General features: G+C 38.2%; 1 protein-coding gene and 1 non-coding gene across 2 annotated transcripts in view; one reads left to right on the top strand and one right to left on the bottom strand.

The window, feature by feature from the left end:
* TXNL1 (thioredoxin like 1) overlaps positions 1-20,192 on the bottom strand; it is a 60,924-nt gene that overhangs the window by 3,303 nt on the left and 37,429 nt on the right. Inside the window, exons 5-7 of the mRNA XM_007935516.2 lie at positions 15,535-15,604; positions 8,339-8,511; positions 3,697-3,801 (exon numbers count right to left, since the gene is read on the bottom strand). Coding sequence (XP_007933707.1) covers positions 3,697-3,801; positions 8,339-8,511; positions 15,535-15,604 — 348 coding nt within the window. The remainder of the gene's footprint in view (positions 1-3,696; positions 3,802-8,338; positions 8,512-15,534; positions 15,605-20,192) is intronic.
* On the top strand, positions 12,105-12,223 carry LOC122149518. Its single transcript, XR_006163172.1, has one exon. It is a non-coding gene; the product is annotated as a 5S ribosomal RNA (ribosomal RNA).

Below are 20,192 nucleotides of genomic sequence, written 5' to 3'. Positions count from 1 at the left end.
AGATGGGGCAATCTACTTCCATAGTGATACTGCCTCAGAAACCCAAGGAGGGGTCGCTATGAGTCGGGGCCGACTCGATGGCACATAACAACAACAACAAATTCTAATGAGTATGTGTAATACCTTTTAAATTCAGACTTAACAAGCAAAGGGAAAGAAGTACTATATTCAGCTTCTCCTTAAATGAGTCCATCCTTCCATGTTCTGCTTATATTGCTACTTTCTCATTCTAGCTGGGGTATCTATTCTTCTATCCAAATTGTATGTTCAAAGCTAAGTTCAAGACCCTCTTCCTCCACAAAGCATTCCCATGATCTTCTAGCTACTAAAGGGAAGAAGGAAAGATTAACTGGGTTGCGAAACTATGAGACTGTTTTGTGGAGGAACACGGCTTTGAACTTGGCTTTTTGATTAATTTTACCTTGTAATACATATGTGTATTATTCTTCAAGAATGTAAGCTCACTAGAGAAAGATAATGACATCAGGAAAGATCATGACTAGCATACCTTGCACCTATCATAATACTACAGGGACAAGTATCATACCATGTATTTTCTTTACTAGAGACCAAACTCATTTGAAATTTTTAATAGGCAACCCTTAAAAAGGGCTAAACTGGATAATTTCAGTTAAACTTAAATACTACAAATTTTTTATTGCATTTTTCCTATTCTGAAGTTGTTGACTTAGTACAGTATTAAAAACAATGAGATCTTATCCTACTTTTAAGGACTAACCCTACAAGAAAATGAATGACTACAAGCACAAGAAATCTCATTCAGAAAACTCTTAATAAGAAATATAGTATTACTAGTAATATTACTGCTAACACCCCAACACACTGCCATCGAGTTGATTCTGATTCATAGTGACCCTTGAGGACAGAGCAGAACTGCCCCATAGGGTTTCCAAGGCTGTAAATCTTTATGGAAGCAGACTGCCTCATCTATCTCCCACAGAGGGGCTGGTGGGTTCAAACTGCCAACCAAAAGTTTAATCACTTTGGTTAAACCAAATGCTTTAACCACTATGCCACCAGAGCTACTTATACGATCATAAGAAACCAAACTCACTGATGTCAAGTTGGATCCAACTCACACGATCCTGGGGTTTCCGGGCGGTGACACTACAGAAGCAGATTGCCCAACCGTCCTTCCAAGGTGCGACTGGTGGATTTGAACTACCAGCCTTCAAAAATCATTTCACCAATTAAAATTGATCAAACATTAAACACAAGGGGCCAAGAAGCCCAGAAAACTGAGAAGGAGGTCCGCTTACAGTGTAAAAATTATTCTTGTGGCAATTTCAAAGCGTGATCCAGACCCCTTTTCAGGACATCTGTCAGGTCAAAACTACCTTCAGAATTATGCTAAATCATTATGTGGCTTTTAAATTCTCATTCTCTTACAAGTACACAGCCATTTTCCAGAGGCTACCTGACATATTTTCATAACTACTTGAAAACAGAAGCAGATATGACAATGAGAGAATTCTATTAAGTTAGATATTGAAGAAATATGTAAAATTGTAAAACAATGCTTTTCTCACTAAACTTTTTTTAAAATATGGTTATTTTGAATTTTTAAAGGTTATTTATGCTAACATGTAATGGGTTTATTTTTATCTGTAAATAAATATATATAAGTTTTTCCCATTTTAATTTCGAATATGGTAAATATTAGATACACACAGCCCACAGAAACATGGAAATAATGTAAGTCTTGAGACAAAAAAGTTTAAGAACTGCTATTCTAGTAATTTAAGCAAGGAAATATAGTAGTATTAGTTAAACAAATGCACAGCTAACTTATAAAACAAACACAGACCCAATACCTTTGTTATCCTAAAGACAGCTCAGAAAAGGTGGTTTGGTAGTCAAAAAAGAGAAAGAGTAGGCTTGAAAGGATGGGAGAAGAATATTAAAACCAAAGATGTAACATTCTTAGATGCAAATTAGAAAAACTTGAATCAAATGGCAGGCTGGTAAGAGAGAGGAAGGACAAAAGATGGAATGGTACTTCCTTACAGAGAAAAACAGAAATCGAACACCAACAGCATAAACCAGGGTGAGGAGCAGGAAACTACAACAAAATTAACGGCATGGGCAAACAGTAGGACTTAAGAAAGAATTATGCTAAAAACAAGCTATGCAAGGCAAAGTTAATGCCAAGTCTATTGGCATTTAATTCAAATGAGCAAAGTAACAAAGCAGGCAACCAAGAAGTCTCTGTTGTTCACACATCTTCCCAATAATACATATTTGAATCATAAAGAGAGGTAGATGTTTAATTTCTGCTTCTTCTGACCTGTCCCAATACATGTCAAAATCTAGACGTGATGGACCTAAGCACTTAATTATTTCTGTAGCTCTAGAAGTTACGCTCTGAGGCAAGAAGATAAAGATTTGAAAAATGACCACTAAAATATCTATTCTCAAGGTTTTCAAGTTTTGTACAACAGAATACAACTGTCTTACAATTTGAGTTTCCCTGTAATTAAATTAAATGAGATCTGCATATATGACCTGAAAGAGTGAGAGTTCTCAAGATACTTGACAGCTCCAATCTTCATACAGGGGTCTAAAGTGTTAACTCGGTGCTTCTTCCTGCAGGCACTGGCAGCTCTAGGGAAACCCTTCTCTTATTACCACTTCAAGGTCTAGAGAGCACAGCAGATGCAGACATCAGAAACACGGTGATGTCAAGGTCCTAGGTGCTGCCTGCCACTCATCTAAACTGTATCTAGCAAATGGTATTCTGAGCTCTCTATCTCTTCCAGGATCTGACTGTGCATCTAAGAGTGCTCTTAGGAGCTCTGGTGGCGCAGTGCCTAAGACATTTGACTGCTAACCAGAAGGTGGCGGTTCAAACCCACCAGCCACTCCTCAGAAGGAAGGTTGGGCAATCTACTTCTGTAGTGATACTGCCTCAGAAACCCAAGCAGGAGTTGCAACGAGTTGGATCTGACTCAAGGACAGTGAGTTTGGTTTTTGGTTTAGGAACTATTAACAATTAGAAGTTCCACAAACTTAAGAAGAGGATTAGACCTTATTCCTAAAGATCTCATGGACCCTATAAATTCTATGTAAAATTTTAGAATTTTTCCTTATAAATAAATTATTTATATGTAGGGGGTTTGGAAAGTGAGCATCTCAGTGTAGTAAAACTGAGTCCATTCTTTCTGATTAAAACTATTCAAGTCATTTAAAATGTTTTTATTAGAAATAATGATAAAAACATCACCAAAGGCCTTAAAAACTTCACTACTTTCAAAAATGTATTTATCTTGCTCCTGTTTGTCCATTATCCTTTGTCATTTTCTATATAGCCGAACTATTATCTTTACCCCTGGTGGGTTTGAACCGCCACAGCCTTCTGGTTAGCAGTCAAATGCCTTACACACTGCACCATCAGAGCTCCTCACTCTTATGTAGAAGCCATTACATGAATCACTAGACACCGTATCAGTAAGATTTATCATTTTTATTACAGAATCCTATTTCTTAGTTGAATTCCTAAGTGTAATTAGGAGAACTTGCTGAACTTAAGCACAAGAGTTCTTATTAAATTTCATAACACAATATAACTTGCGATCTTTTGTAGTTAAAAAAATGATGACTAAATATTTGAAAGTATTCCTTTAAAAATTTTACGGTATTTTTTACTTCCCTTAAATATAATTTATACAAACTTACTCGTTTGAAGTCATTCATATTTGTTGCCTGGACTGGAGTACCAATAAAAGTAAAATATGAAATCCTTGTTGTTTCTTCTTCACCTTGATTGGACTGAACAAATATCTACATATTTAAAAAAAAGAAAAAATTTTTATATTTAAAGTTACAATCCTTTTTTCATAAACATGCTTTAAGTTTATTTGATCTCCCTAGATTACTAATAAAAGTATCTTCCATGCTTTGTAAGGATTAATCCATATTATGTAATATTATGTTGTTGTTGTTGTTACGTGACATCAAGTTGGCCCCAACTCATAGTGACCCCTCCTTGGGTTTCCAATGAAGTATCACTATAGAAGTAGATTGCCCAACCTTTCTTCCGTGGAGTGGCTGGTGCGTTTGAATCGCCGGCCTTCTGGTTAATAGTCAAATGCCTTCGGCACTACGCTACCAGAGCGCCTATGTAATATTATGTTGTTGTTATGTGGGACCTGACTCACAGCGACCCCTCCTTGGGTTTCCGAGGCAGTATCACTACGGAAGTAGATTGCCCCATCTTCCTTCCAAGATGTAATATTATAGAGAAGTAATATTATAGAGGAGTAATTTAATAAAAGGGACCTCTTTCAAGTGCGGCGGAGCAAAGATGTCTCCTTGAAGACTAAGGCACGCCTGACACAAGCCATAATATTTTCAATTGCCTCATACACATGTGAGAGATGGACAATGAATAAAGAAGAACGAAGAAGAACTGATGCTTTTGAGCTGTGGTGCTGGTGAAGAATGCTGAAAGTACCATGGAATGCTAAATGAACTAACAAATATGTCCTGGGGAAGTGCCGCTGGAATGCTCCTTGGAAGTGAGAATGGCCAGACTTCGTCTCACCTACTTTGGTCGTGTTGTTGGAAAGGACCATTTCCTGGAGAAGGATATCATGCTTGCTTGGTAAGGTAGAGGGTCGATGAAAGAGGGGAAGGTCCTCAACGAGATGGATTGACAGAGTGGCTGTCACTATGGGGTCAAGTATAGCAGGGATCACGGAGCTGGTGTGGGACTGGGCGGTGTTTCCTTCTGCTGTGCACAGGGTCGCTATAAATCAGATGCGATTTGATGGCACCAAACAATAACAACAACATAGAGGATGCCACCAGAGCTCCTTTTACACTCTAGTTATAGTTGTGTGCTGCTTTCCAAAGCTATTATTGCCATTCTCCGCCAACACCACAACTCAAAAGCATCAGCTCTTCTTCGTTCTTCCTTATTCATTGTCCAGCTCTCACATGCATATGAGACAATTTAAAATACTATGGCTGAGGTTAGGTGCATCTTAGTCTTCAAGGAGGTATCTTTGCTCTTCATCACTTGACAGAGGTCTTTTGCAATAGATTTGCCCAATGCAATACATCTTTTGATGTCTTAACTGCTGCTTCCACTGGAGTTGATTGTAGAACCAAGTAATATAAAGTCTTTGACAACTTCAATCTTTACTCCATTCATCATGATGCTCTTTATTGGTCCAGTTGTGAGGATTTTTGTTTTCTTTATACTGAGGTGTAATCCACACTTCAGACTGTAGTCTTTAACCTTCATCAGTAAGTGCTTCAAGTCATTCTCACTTTCAGCAAGCAAAGTCGTGTCATCTGCATATCTCAGGTTGTTAATGAGCCTTCTTCCAATCTTGATGTTACATTCTTCTTCATATAGTCCACCTTCTTAGATTCAGTGAAGAATGCTGAAAGTATCATGGACTGCTAAGAGAACTAACTAATCTGTCCTGGAAGAAGAACAGCTGGAATGCTCCTTGAAAGTGAAAATGGTCAGATTTCGTCTCACCTACTTTGGTCATGTTGTCAGAAGGGACCATTCTCTGGAGAAGGATGTCATGCTTGGTAAAGTGGAGGGTCAATGAGAGAGGGGAATGCCCTCAACAAGATGGGTTGCCATGGTGGCTGCAGCAATGGGCTCAGGTACAGGAGTGACTGTGAGGCTGGCACAGGACCGGACAGAGTTTCATTCTGTTGTATCTGTTGTACAAATGGGCACTATGGGAAGGAGACGACTCAGTGGCATACAACAATATAATATTTAGAACTGTTCTCCTATAGTACTATTAATTCCACTGTTTGCCCTGTTATATTTATCTTCTCCACAGTTGGTGAGCCACCCACATACACAAGTTCAAGATAATTTACTGTGATGTATGAAGGGATCATAATTAAAATCTTTTACAGAAAATGCTGCAATAGTGAGATGTCCTAGAATAGTAAAAGCAGTAATAGCTCTGGAAACAGGCATACAACTCTAACTATAGCGTATCCTCTGTAATTTTTTAAGCTTGACCATTTACTTTCTATTACAAATACCCTCCTCAGCATTAGGTGATAGCAGCTTTATGCATAGATCCTTTTTCAAGGTTTACCCCATTTTTAAAAAACACAACAGTCCAGATGTTGTCTAGTTAATATTGCATCCCTTAATTTGCTCTACACACTTCTTTCATTCTAAGAGAGCATTCATCAGTTTTTGTTGATTTTTAAGCAACCATAGATTGATCTCAAATTACTGTCAATGATAAATTCTGAGCCCCCAAACAGTAAGTGGAGTAGTAAAGCAGGTCCCCTGCTGTTTACTTGTAGATACATTTGTTCTTTGAACCAAGCACAATCATTCAGAATTAATGCTTTTAAAATCCATCTACTTGCTTTGTCTAGGACCTCTGATCAAAGCTGTCATTTTGAGTCCTACTTCTGGTTCACTCTGCCTTCTAGTTTTATGCCTTCAAAAGAAGCACAGGCATGCTTTCTGTGTCTTGATTCAGAAGTCACTGACCAAAATTTTGATTAAGGTAGAACATAAAGACTTGAGCCTATCAAGAGAAAACTATATAATCAGTTATTCTTAATGATGGCAGAGATTTTATGAGGACCTCTGGGCAAAAGGTTTTTCCAACAGATAAATGCCATTCTCTTCATCACGAAGTAGAAAAAAGCATTATTAACGGAGGGTATATGACAAATATGAATTGGATCAAGTCAGGAAAATATTTGATACCCAGGGTTCTAGTTTAACATAACTTTTTCTTCAATTTTACATGGGTAGGATATTGCGAACACTAAAACTCAACCTGATTATTATTCATATTATTAGTTAGTGTATTTCAAGAAAAGTCCACTGAAAGCCGCCTAGAAATAAGCACACACTAAAGCAATGTTCTAATTTATAAAAAACATAATCATTCCAGTAAAACAAAGAAATGACATTGGTCTGGCATGGCTTATCCTTAGTGACTCTGTGTTAGTTCCCACTTCTTTTTCTAGCTGTTTTGCTATTCTATTCTACCCCCCTTGCCACCACCTCTGAAGGCCTGGGGGATATGGGTTTCAATATGAAAATTCTCAAAAGCAATTAATAACTGCTAAGCAGGAGGTGTCTTTTATGAGCTGATACTTTTATAACATTAAAATTTATCACTTAAAGAAAATCCTATCACCCACAATGCAATATTAAGATATATTTTAAGTCATTTTACAAAATGTAAAACTTATAACCACCACATTGACTATTAACAATGCCATATTCTAAAAAAGTAAACACTGTCTTTATTGTTGTTGGCTACTGTCGAGTTAACTCTCACTTTCGGTGACCCCACATGTGCAGAGCAGAACAGCTCCAAGGAGTTTTCAAGGCTGTGACCTTTCAGAAGCAGATGGCCAGGCCTGTCTTCTGAGACACCTCTGTGTGGTGTCAAACTGCCAACTTTCTGGCTGGTTTTCACCACCCAGGGACGCCTTAGAAAAATAAGGCTTTACAAAATGCATGACCACATATGATCAGATATAAAAGATAATCCCAAATACCTTCAGTTTAAGGAAAAATGTTCTAGAATAAATTTTTAACCAAAGTTGCCATATATATATATTTGTATGTACACACACACACACACACACTATAAATACACACATACGGAACTCTGGTGGCACATACAGTTAAACAGTTGGCTGCTAACCAGAAGGTTAGCAGTTTGAACCTAACCCAGTGGTCTTATGGGAGAAAGACTTGGCAATCAGCTTCTGTAAAGATCCTTCTCCCATGCAGCAGCTAGTGGGTTTGAACCATCAACCTTCTGGTTAGCAACTCAGTGTTTAACCACCAAGGATCCTCTCTATATAGTGTATAAACACACATACCCATGCACACACACACACACACGGAGTCCTGGTGGCACTTAACAGTCAAGCACCTGGCTGCTAACAGAAGAGTTAGTGGTTTGAACCCATCCATGGTTCCACAAGAGAAAGACCTGGCAAACTATTTCTGAAAAGATTATAGCCATGAAAACCCTATAGAGCAGTTAGCTACTCAGTCACATAGGGTCATGCTAGGCACCAAAACGGACTCAACAGTACCTAACAACAACAACATCATATATGTATATAAAATAAAATAAACAAACGTATTAAAAAAAAAAAAAAAAAACCAGGCCCTCCTCTTTACAGTACATTGATAAATTAAAAAAGAAAGTTTAATTAGTCCATTATACATCTCAACTCATCTCAAACTGATGGACAAAAAACTACTTTAAAAGATTACTTCTAATTATGTAGGATACTCAAGATAGTAAAAAACCCTTTAAACATATCTGAATGAAATACTACTTACAGTTACACTGTTAACATTCTGAAACTTAACATAACGAAGTGGGACAATGCCATCTTCTTTAATATCATCCTCTGTTAGTTCCAAAGCTTGAGTTGGTTCACTTCTTTCTGCCTCCTCAAAATCCATAGATCGGGGTAGGTTGATAAAAATTTTTACGTATTTAGGACCTTGACCTGTAAAGTGGTAGAATAACAAAAAATGCTAAAAACTCTAACCTACAGTATTTTCCTCCCTTTATCATTATATTTACACTATACCAGGTACATACCTGCATAGAACCAGGGCTTCAAACAGGTTGCACCCCTGTTGAGAATCCCCCCCACACACACACACACCAGATACACTGAAGTGTAATCTACATTTTAACAAGATCTCCAGGTGATTCTTTTGCCCTAATACATTCTAGGCAGCAAGAATAACCGATACCAAACCAGACAGACCCCCCCCCAAAAAAGAAAACTATAAGATCTCTTATAAATATAGATCCAAAAGTCCTCAATAAAATACCAGAGAACAGAATTCAACAGCATATTGAAAGAGTCATACACTGTGACCAAGTGGGATTTATTCCAGGAATGTAGGGATGGCCCAACATTAGAAAATCAATCAACATAATACATGATAATCATCAGAATAAAGGAAAAGAACCACATGATAATTTCTATGGACACAGAAAAAGCATTTGCTAAAATCCAAAACCCTTTCTTGATGATGATCCTAAAGAAGATTGGAGTAGAAGGGAAATTCCTTAATATGATTCAGGAAGTATTTGAAAAGCTAAAAGCCTGAAGAAAGACTGTGAGCTTTCTTTACTCTTGAAAATAACATGGCAAGGGTGTCCACTCTTACCACTTCTATTCAATAATATATTAGAAGTCCTAGCCAGAGCAATAAGAAAAAGAAATAAAGTATATCTAGATTGGAAAATAAAAACTAGAATTCTCTCTATTCACAGACGGTGTTATCTTATATATAAAAAAATTCCACAATCCACAAGAAAACTTTATTAAAACTTAGCAGAATTCCTCTATTAAGAGGAATTCAGCAGAGTTGCAGAGTGCAAAGTCAACAAACAAGTAGTTGGGTTTCTATACACAACAATGAGAAATCTGAAAGGGAAACTGGGGAACCAATTCTATTTACAATAGCATCTAATAAAATAAAATACCTACAAATAAATAAACCCAGTGGGGTGAAGGACTTAGACAATGAAAACTGTAAAACGCTGCTTAACAAAGACTTAAACAAATGGAAGGATGTTCCATGTTCTTTGATTGGAAGATTTAATATCGTTAAGATGTCAATACTACCCAAAGCAAGCTACAGATTCGGTGCATTCCCAATCAAATTCCCAACAGCCTTCTTCACAGAAATAAAAAAAAAAACAATCCTTAACTTTATATGGAAAGGCAGGAGGCCCTGAAAAGCTGAAAAACATGCTGAACAAAAAGAACAAAGAAGGAGGACTCACACTTCTTGATTTTCAAACTGTACAACTATAATAATCAAACAGCCTGGTACTGGTGTGACAACAGACGCAAAGATCAATGCAATAGAACTGAAAATCCAGAAATTAGCCCACTCATCTATAGTTGTGATTTTTGACAAAGGGCTAAGTTCATCCCATGGAGAAGAAAGAGCCTCTTCAATAAATAGGGCTGGGAAGACTGGATTTCCACATTTAAAAATAAATGGGATCTTTGCCTTACACCATACACAAAAAAACAAATTCAAAATGGATTAAGGATCTAAATATGCAAAGTAAAACCTTAAAATCCTAAGAAGAAAGCAGGGGCAAATGCTATCAGGCCTAGCTTTCAGTAATGGATTATCTAAAACAGTAACAAAAGCACAAACAGCGAAAGATAAAATAAATAAATAAATGGGACCTCTTAAAAATTAAAAACATTTATTCATCAAAATACTTTACCAAAAGAGTGAAAAGATATACTACTGACTGGGAGAATAAAAATATTCAGTGTCATTAGTTATCAGAGATGTGCAAATCAAAACCACAATGAGACACCATTATATCACCACTAGAATGGCTATGGTTAAAAAAAAAAAAAAAATCAGAACCTTTAACTACTGTTGGTGGAAATGCAAAATGGTACAGTGCTCTGGAAAAGAGCGTGATGATTCCTCAAATAACTAAAAATAGAACTACCGTATGACTCAGCAATTCCACTCCTAAGTAAATAACTGAAAGACTTAAAAGCAGACTCAAATGAGACTTGTACAGCAAGTTCATTGCAGCACTATCCACCATAGTCAAAGATAGAAACAACGTAAATGCCCATCAAAACATAAATGGATAAACAAAACGTGACACATACATACAGTGGAATACTACTCAGCCAGTAAGAGAACTGAAGTGTTAATACAAGCTACAGTATGCATGGAGCTTGAAGACATTATCCCGAGGAAGTAAGTCAATCACAAAAGGACAAATATTTTATGACCTCACTCACTTATATAAAAGGACAAGAACAGAGAAAAATGTAGAGAGACCAAAGTTTATTAGTGGTGACCAGAGGTAGAAGAGAGAGAAGAAAAGAGGGTTTGACAGTGATAGAAAAATTGCACTGATTAATGGTAGGGTTGCACAGCTGACTATTCTAATTGCTGTCAATAAGTTGCACATTTGGAAAAAGGTGAACTGATAAAAGTTGTGTAACAGAAATAGTTAGCAAAAAAAAACACCGAAATTCACTGCCATCAAGTCAATGCTGACTCATAGTGAGCTCCATTGGGTTTCCGAGACTATAAATCTTTATGGAAGTAGACTCCATCTTCCTTCCATAGAGCGGCTAGTGGGTGTAAACCGCTGACCTTCTGGTCAGCAGCCAAATGCCCTACACACGTGGCACCAGAGCTTCTTCAGATATAGTTACAATGACAAGACAAAAAAAAAAAAAAAGAGTTGTTGCTGAGGCTGCTTATGTACAACCAAATACCTCATTGGATTTAGTTCCTGGGTTTGAAGGTTTAGGGTCATGGTTTCATGGGACATCCAAGTTAACTGGCCTAATAACACGTTTAATGCTCTTGTTCTACCTCTTAGTTCACTGCGTACTTCCTGGGATCTTAAAAGCTTGCCGGCAGCCATGTAAGGATAAACAATGGGTCTCTATTTACTTGGAACAACAGAGGAAGGAGAGTCAGGAATGAGAGTAGCAAACAAAGTGTGGCTAACTGCCTCCATGAATAACTGATTTATTTGCCATGAGACAAATTAAAATAAAATAAATAAAATAGTTAAATAGTTAAATAAATAAAATAGTTCTGAGAAGAACTAGATGATACCTCACCATTACTGAACATCTTGATCAAAGATTCTATAGAAAAATCCTGATCAAAAGGGAGAAAATGCAGAACAGAATTCCAAATGCTATAAAATTCTCAAGAACTGTAGTCTTTCTGAAGCCATGGAGGATGGATGAAACCCTAAATTATTGACCTGAGATAATCTTTACACCTACAACAAAAATATCTCCTGAAGGCTGTGTATGCACAAGGAGACAGCTTGGGGGCAAGAATGCATGGGAGGGAAGGACACAGGGAAGAGGTAACTATGGGGAGGAAGTGAGAAGAGAGCTGTTGCATTGTAGGAAACTGTAGTCAAAGTCATGAGACAAAGTGTACGTGAACTGTTGTACAGAAAATGAATTTGCTCTGTAAACTGTCACCCAAATGACAATAAAAATTATATATATCCCCTGAAGTCTTCTTAAAACTGAACGATTATTTTACTTAGTGAAAAAATGTCTACAGCCATACTACCCTGAACTCACCCAATTTCGTCTGATCTTGGAAGGTAAACAGGGTCAGGCCTGGTTAGTATTTGGATGGGAGACTACCTGGGAATACCGGGTGCTGTAGGCTTTTGGGAGCTCTGGTACCTTAGTGCCTAAGGCACTTGACTACTAACCAGAAGGCTGGTGATTCAAACCCACCAGCCACTCCTCAGAAGGAAGGTTGGGCAACCCATTTCCATAGTGATACTGCCTCGGAAACCCAAGGAGGGGTCACTGTGAGTCGGGTCCAACTCAACGGCACACAACAGTAAAAAAGGTCTGTCTTGAGCATTGTGCTCCTTTAAGAAGGAGGAAGAAGCTCTGGTAGCATAGTAACTAAGGCATTTGACTGCTAACCAGAAGGCTGGTGGTTCAAACCCACCAGACAATGCGGGTTGGTATGAGTCAGAATTGACTCGATGGCATTGGATTTTTTTTTTTTTTTTTTTTGCAGATGGTTGGGGGGAAGGTAGGAAAACTGTATCTATGGACTCAAAGTAGCCCTGCTGGCACAGTGATTAAGTGCTTAACTGCTACCCAAAAGGTCATGGTTTGCAAGGTTTGAACCCTACCAGCTGCTCCACAAGAGACGTATGTGGCAGCATGCTGCTGTAAAAATAACAGCCTTGCTTGCAAACCCTACAGGGCAGTTCTACTGTTTTAAATGGTCAATATGAGTCAAAATTGACTAGAGAGCAACAAGTTTGCAGAGAACGAAATTGGCAACACTATCTCTGAAAGATTAGACAGGAACCTTATGGGGCAGTGAGTTTATGTTAATGAGGAAGGAATAAGTCAGAAAAGGAGGGTGAGAATGGGTGCTCAACTTGAAAAATGTACTCCATGTCACCAAATCGTACATATAGAAACAAACGGACACATAGAAACAAACACATTGAATTGGTGTATGTTTTGCTATGTATATTCTCAACAACAAAATTAAAATTAAAAAGAAATAAAGAAATAGAAATATAAGAAAATAAAGAAAAGGAAAGGACTATAAACAAACAAAAACAAAAATAATTCCTTGATGATCTTGGTAAAATACAGACTCTGAAATCTGGGATAGCACTGCAAATTTTCAACAGGGGATCAAACTAGACTTAACCAATTCAAAGCTCTGATAGAAATACTTCCACAGACCTCCATGTTTAGAACTTAAAAGAAAATCTTAGTACTATGATAACCATCCATTTCTTTTTCAGTAAGCATTTAGTACATCTTTTAGATTTAGCTAGCACTATACTAAACCCTGGATTACAACACACACACACACACACACACACAGAGTCCCTGCTCTCAACTACAAAAAAATATACTAAAAACCCACTCCCACAAGCTGATTCTGACTCACAGCGACCCGCGTGGGGTATTCGAGGCAACAAATCTTTATGGAAGTAGACTGCTGTGGTGGTTAAGCTTGTGTGTCAATTTTGTCGGACCTGGTTGAGTGGCTGGGCAGCTGGATGTAGTATTCCCCATGATGAAAAACTGGTAATCAACTCCATGGTGGAATCTACTGTGAGCAGAGCAGCCGCCTTAGGGATGTGGTCTGCTTCCCATATATAAGCTCTGGGAATGGTCTCTAGCTTATGGCACACTTGAACCATGCATGTAGCTGTGTTGTTGTTCATCAGCCTGCCATGCTCTGCCAACCTTGGGACTTTCAATGGACTTGAATTAATGGCCTGCCGTGTGGTTTGGTAACATTGGGACTGTGCCGTTTTATTTGTCAACCTTGGGCTTGTTAGCCTCAGCAGCCAATAGCTGCCTGAGTGAAGAGTAGTCTCTACCTTCAGTGGGCTGGGAGTAGGAGGCAGAGCTGAAGCCCAAGGTCAAGGGGCTTTCACTCAACCCCTAGAACCTGGCACTTTGAACTCGGACTTCTAGCTTCCCGAAATGTAAGAGAATAAACTCCTGTTTGTCAAGCCATCCCATATGCAGGATATTCCTGTGAGAGTGGCAATAGGTAACCAGAACAACTGCCCTATCTTCCTTCCGCAGAGCAGCTGGTGGGTTTGAACCACCAACCTCTGGTTAACAGTCAAATGCCTTAGGCACTGTGCCACCAAAGCTCCTTATTGAGATAAACATAATACTACCGGTGTAGAGGTATAGGGAAGGTAGCAATAGATTATGCCAGTATCTGGAGGTTAATTTAACTTTCATAAGAGGAGTAACATTTGAGTTAGATATTACAGTTCCAAAAATTACTACATTTTGTTATTTAGGAGGAAAGTATTATCATTGACACTATTTATCTAAAAGGGAAATAATTACACAAATTGCCAAATCTTATTTTAGAGAATGAGATGTTCTCAAGGGTAAGACCACGTTACAGAACATCTTAGTCCCTTTAACTTCAGAGTACAAGCTAACACCCATATTTTGTAAGTAATTAAGAAATATTAAGAAATCCACATTGTTTAAATACTCCTCTCTACAACATCCCCTTTTAAAAATACTTTGTATTTACAGAGTTAAAGCTATAATCACTATAATGTAATATTATCAACATAGGAAAATTTTATAATAATAAGTGAGAAGTAACACAATCTAATAATCAGGACCCTCGCTATCCTCCTAATCAATTACAAACAAAAATAAAATACCAGCTGCCCCCCCCCCAAAAAGCTCAACAAAAACAGAAAAAAAGGAGGGAAGAAATTCTACAGAGAATAGAAATTCCAGCTCTACAGTCACGTTTACAACACAATATCACAACAGGCACTGATACAAAGAAGACAAAACCATTAGTGGCTAAGGCACTTGACTGCTCACCAGAAGGCTGGCGGTTCAAACCCACCAGCCACTCCTCAGAAGGAAGGTTGGGCAATCCTACTTCCGTAGTGATACTGCCTCGGAAACCCAAGGAGGGGTCGCTATGAGTCGGGAGTGACTTGACGGCAAATAACAACAACAACAACAAAGCACCAGTAGGGAGCTCTGGTAGCATAGTGGCTAAGGCACTTGACTGCTAACCAGAAGGCTGGCAGTTCAAACCCACCAGCCACTCCTCGGAAGGAAGATGGGGCAATCTACTTCCGTAGTGATACTGCTTCGGAAGCCCAAGGAGGGGTCACTGTGAGTCAGGTCTGACTCTATGGCACATAACAACAACAACAAGAAGCACCAGTAGGAAGTTAAAACCTCAGTTTTATCATCTATAATAGAAGGAATTTAAAACAAATCCTTTTCCCTTGCTTTCAGCCCCTAATAATCTCATATCATTTGTTCACTCATTTATATCACTGGCTTGTTTCAGAAACAATTAAAGATGACATAATTTTACTCTTTCCCAAAATAAGGTATATCTATTTCTATTTATTAAAAAAGTTTTAAATATGTGCTAAAAGGTCTACAAAGCAGGAATTTAAAGAAAAACTGCCCTTTACTCACCATTATCCGGCCCTTGAAATTTCATGGAATAAAGCTTAACAGGTTGGTTGAATGCCACGGTAATAAGCAGCTGTGAAGACAGTAGTAACTTCATTTTAAAAAGTTCTCTTGAACATTCTGAATACACACAATGCCTAAGCAGAATTTAAATCAACAGAGGCGAAAAGAAAAATCTAATTCATCTAATACAACCAATACAATATGGAAAAACCAGTTGAAAGTAACTTGATTAGACTGATTATCTGAGGACTATCTATTACTTTCATGGGAGCTGTGGCAGCATAGTGCCTATGGCATTTGACTGCTAACCAGAAGGCTGGTGGTTCAAACCCACTAGCCACTCTTCAGAAGGAAGACTGGGTAATCTATTTCTGTAGAGATACTGCCTCAGAAACCCAAGGAGGGGTCATTGAGTCAGGACTGACTCAACAGTAATATCTACTACTTTCATAAGGAAATGGCAACAAGTAAGTTTCAAGGGGTAATTAAAATTAATTTGTAAGAACTTAAGGTATTAGAATCCATGAATTGGCATGGAATCTGCTTCCCACGAAATCACCACATTAAGTAACATTTAAACTACTTACTTCAGCACATAGTTTAACATTTTATAAAAGTCGATTTATTTCTCAAACATCTAACAATGTTATTTAACAACTGGAGGCGATGCACAGGTTATACAGAGACTAGCCTTAATTGTATACTTGTAAAAAGTTAAACTTGTGCAAGTTGTGTGACAGATATATTTCCAACAAAGAAAAAAGACTGAAAAAAAGAGTAGCACCTGAAATTGCTTAGGTACAACCAAACACCTCACGGGATGTGGTTTCTTAGTAGAGGTTTAGCATCATGTTTCATTAGACGTCCCCGTTAATTGGCCTAACAACATGTTCAGTGTTTTTGTTCTACCTTCTACTTCACTGCTTACTGCCTGGGATCTTAAAAGCTTGCAAGTGGTCATCTAAGGGTAACAAGCTTGCAAGTGGTCATCTAAGGGTAACAATTGGTCTCTATTTGCCGGGAGCAACAGAGGAAGGAGGAGAGGCAGGAGTAGCTGATGTGGAATGTTTGGCTAACTGCCTCCATGAGACAAGAACTGGATAGCGAGACTTCCAGTAGGGTGGAGGGATAGGCAGACAAGCTACACAGACCCTCTTTAACAAAGAAAAGAGAAACCAATTGACAGAGATACAGAAGATAATCCTGGAAGTATACACAGGTGGATTAGGAACCAACTAGTGGAAAAACCTGAATGAAAAGAGTACAGAGATGGTGGGAGCAGCGGACTGTCAGCTACTGTGATGGGACCAACAGCCTGAATATTTCCAAGTGGTGTTGGGACCTCAGAATTGACCTAAAGATCAGCCCTGGTCACCAAGGACTGCAGAGACGACTGCACTGGTGGCCTATGACTTGTTGTTGTTGTTGTTATGTGCTGTCGAGTCGGCCCCGACTCATAGCGACCCCTCCTTGGGTTTCCCAGGCAGTATCACTACGGAAGTAGGATTGCCCAACCTTCCTTCCGAGGCCTATGACTAGGAAGGGAAAAAGCAAATAGAGAGACAACCTGAGCTGTGGACTTTCAGCTGTCCAGAGGGCGCAGCCATTTTGAATGTTTACAAGCAGCATCCATTTTGGAAATTTAAAGTGACCAAGGGCACAGCCATTTTCAATGTTTAAAAGCAGTGACCATTTTGGATTTTTAAGTGACAGCATTCTCATCCGGATTCCAGGGACCTAAAAATAGGCTCCGTTTGCCAAGGATGGCAGGGACATGCAGGAGGCTGACAACAGGAAAGGAGACAGGTAGTGAGTGAATAAGTACTACCAATTAGCGAATAGAGGAGCACAGCACAATACTCTGCTTACATAGATAACATACAAAGAAAACAAAAATCACGGGCAAGTCACTCCAACAAACAATAACCAATTAAACATAAACACAAAAAATGTCACAATGCCTAAAGACAAGAGAGCATCACAGTCCACACAAAGAAGCAAGATAAAGCAGGAGAAACAAGGGACCAGGATACAGACCCAAAACACATCCCTGAGGAAGACACAGCATTGGAATTCCCTGATAAGGACTTCAAAAGAATTATATTTAGGTTATCTTCAACTGATTGAGAGAGAGATCAAGGAAAACACTGATAAAATTGAGGAAAACACAGAGAAAACCCTTGAACAATTTCAAAAGACAATACAAGAACAAAATGACTAAATAAATGAAAAATTAGAAATGATACAAAATCTGCAGATAGAAAACCAGAAAACTAATACTAAATTTTCAGAAATAGATAACACATTGAATGGGCAAAGGAGTAGAATTGTATCAATGGAACATAGAATTAGTGAAATTGAAGGCAAATACCTCAATACTTCTTTGGAAAGGGATCAACCAGAAAAAAGATCAAAACAAAATGAAGAAAGCCTAGGGTTCACGTGGGATACCATCAAAAGGAATAATCTACATGCCATTGGAATTCCTGAACAGGAAGAGACGAATAAAACCACTGAGAAAATTGTCAAAGATTTGTTAGAAGAGAATCTTCTTGGAATGATGAAAGGTAAGAATATATCCATTCAAGAAGTCCAATGAACACCAAACAGGATAGACCCCAAAAGAAAATCACCAAAATGTATCATCAAACTCACCAAAACCAAAGATAAATAAAGAATCCTGAAAGCAGCACAGGAAAAACGAAAAGTTACCTACAAGGGGCAACCAGTAAGACTAAGCTTGGATTTCTTGGCAGAAACCATGCAGGCAAGAAGACAATGGGATGGTATATATACAACCCAGAAAGAGAAAAATTTCCAACTAAGATTTATCTACCCAGCAAAAAAAACCCCAAAAAACCAAACTCACTGCCGTAGAGTCTGATCCAACTCATATAGCGACCCCTCCTTGGGGTTTCCGAGGCAGTATCACTATGGAAGTAGATTGCTCAACCTTCCTTCCAAATACCCAGCAAAACTGTTCTTCAAATATGATGGCAAATTAGGACATTTCCAGATAAGGAGAAAGTAAGGGAATTTGATAAAACCAGACCAACCTTACAAAAGATGCTAAAGGGAGTCCTTTGGACAGAAGCAACACCACCAAACAACAACTGACCATTAACACACATGATGACATAATCCAGAAACCAACCCAGTTACAGAAGTATTCAAAGTAAATAAGCCTACAAGATTGTGAACAGGGAACCGGAGACATTAATTGACAAATGAGGACAACTACAAACCAAAATGAGGGAAAAAACTGTGTCGTTACAGAACTTCTAAGTGGTAGGGAAGTCAAGACAACTACAAGATAGAATGGACTGCCTAAACTTGGGAAGAAAACTATAAATCACAGGGGAACCTCAAAGAAAAATAATAAACCTTCACATCAAAATGAAAAAGAAGACCAGCACAAATATTTAGCAAATACTAAAACAATAGCAATGAAGGAAGTTATAACACAATTCATAAACAAAATGAACTCAGCACAGAAAATTATATAGAACAAGGAAATAAACAACATGAAAAAGCACATAACAAAATGACAGCAACAAATTCATACTTGTCAATAATTACATTATTTGGCAAGGGACTTACCCCTTTATATTCATAGAAAACTCCAACACCTCAACAGCAAAGGGATTAACAATCCAATTGAAAAATGGGCAGAAGACATCAACAGACACTTCACCAAGGAGGATTTTCATATACATGAAGAGATGCTTACAATCATTAGCCATCATCCAGATGTAAATCAAAACGACGAGATACCATCTCACCTCAACACTGATGGCAAGGTTCAATGAGACAGAAAATAACAAATGCTGGTGGGGATGTGGAGAGACTGGGACTCTTATATACTGCTGCTAGGACTGTGAACTGACACAACCGCTGTGGAAAGCAGTATGGTGATTACTTAGAAACCTGGAATTGGAGCTACCATATTTGACCCAGCAATCCCATTATTAATGGATATATACCCATTAGGTATATATCCTAGAGAGGTGAGAGCCAGACAGGAACAGATAAATGTACACTCACATTCATCACAGCACTATTTACAATAGCAAAAACATAAAAACCACCTATGTGCCCATCAACAGAAGAGTAGATGACCAAACTATGGTACATACACACAATGGAATGCTATGCAGCACTAAAGAATAATGTAAAGTCTGCAAAAACACTGCACAACATGGATGAACTTGGAGGACATTATGCTGAGTGAAATAAGTCAATCACAGAAAAACAAATATAGTATTAGTTTGTTGTTGTGGAGGGTCAAGGGAAGGTTTATGTATGGAGGGAAACTTTGTTGGTTGCCAAGGGTGGGAGGGGAGGGGAGGGAACACTGCAAAAAAACAAAAAAGAAAGCAATAACCCACGTCACGTTAGTTTTGTGTATTTCACTGTACATAAATTATGTTTCAATAAAATGCATTTAAAAAAAAAAATGAATGGTGCCCAGCTACAACTGAATATTTTGATTAAAGTCTCTATAGAAAAATCTTGATGAAAAGAGGAAAAATACAGAAGAAAATTTTAATTGTCATCGACTCTAGACTTTCTGGAACCACAGACGCTGGATGAACCCCCCCAACTACCATCTTGAGATAATCTTTAAATCTTAAACCAAAACCAAATCAACTTCTTTT

Source organism: Orycteropus afer, unplaced genomic scaffold (assembly GCF_000298275.1).
Source record: "Orycteropus afer afer isolate SDZICR_OR568_19922 unplaced genomic scaffold, OryAfe1.0 scaffold00029, whole genome shotgun sequence".
In the NCBI taxonomy this organism is placed as follows: Eukaryota; Metazoa; Chordata; class Mammalia; order Tubulidentata; family Orycteropodidae; genus Orycteropus; species Orycteropus afer.
The sequence above is the reverse complement of the archived record's forward strand: the minus strand, read 5'-3'. Positions and strand labels throughout refer to the sequence as shown.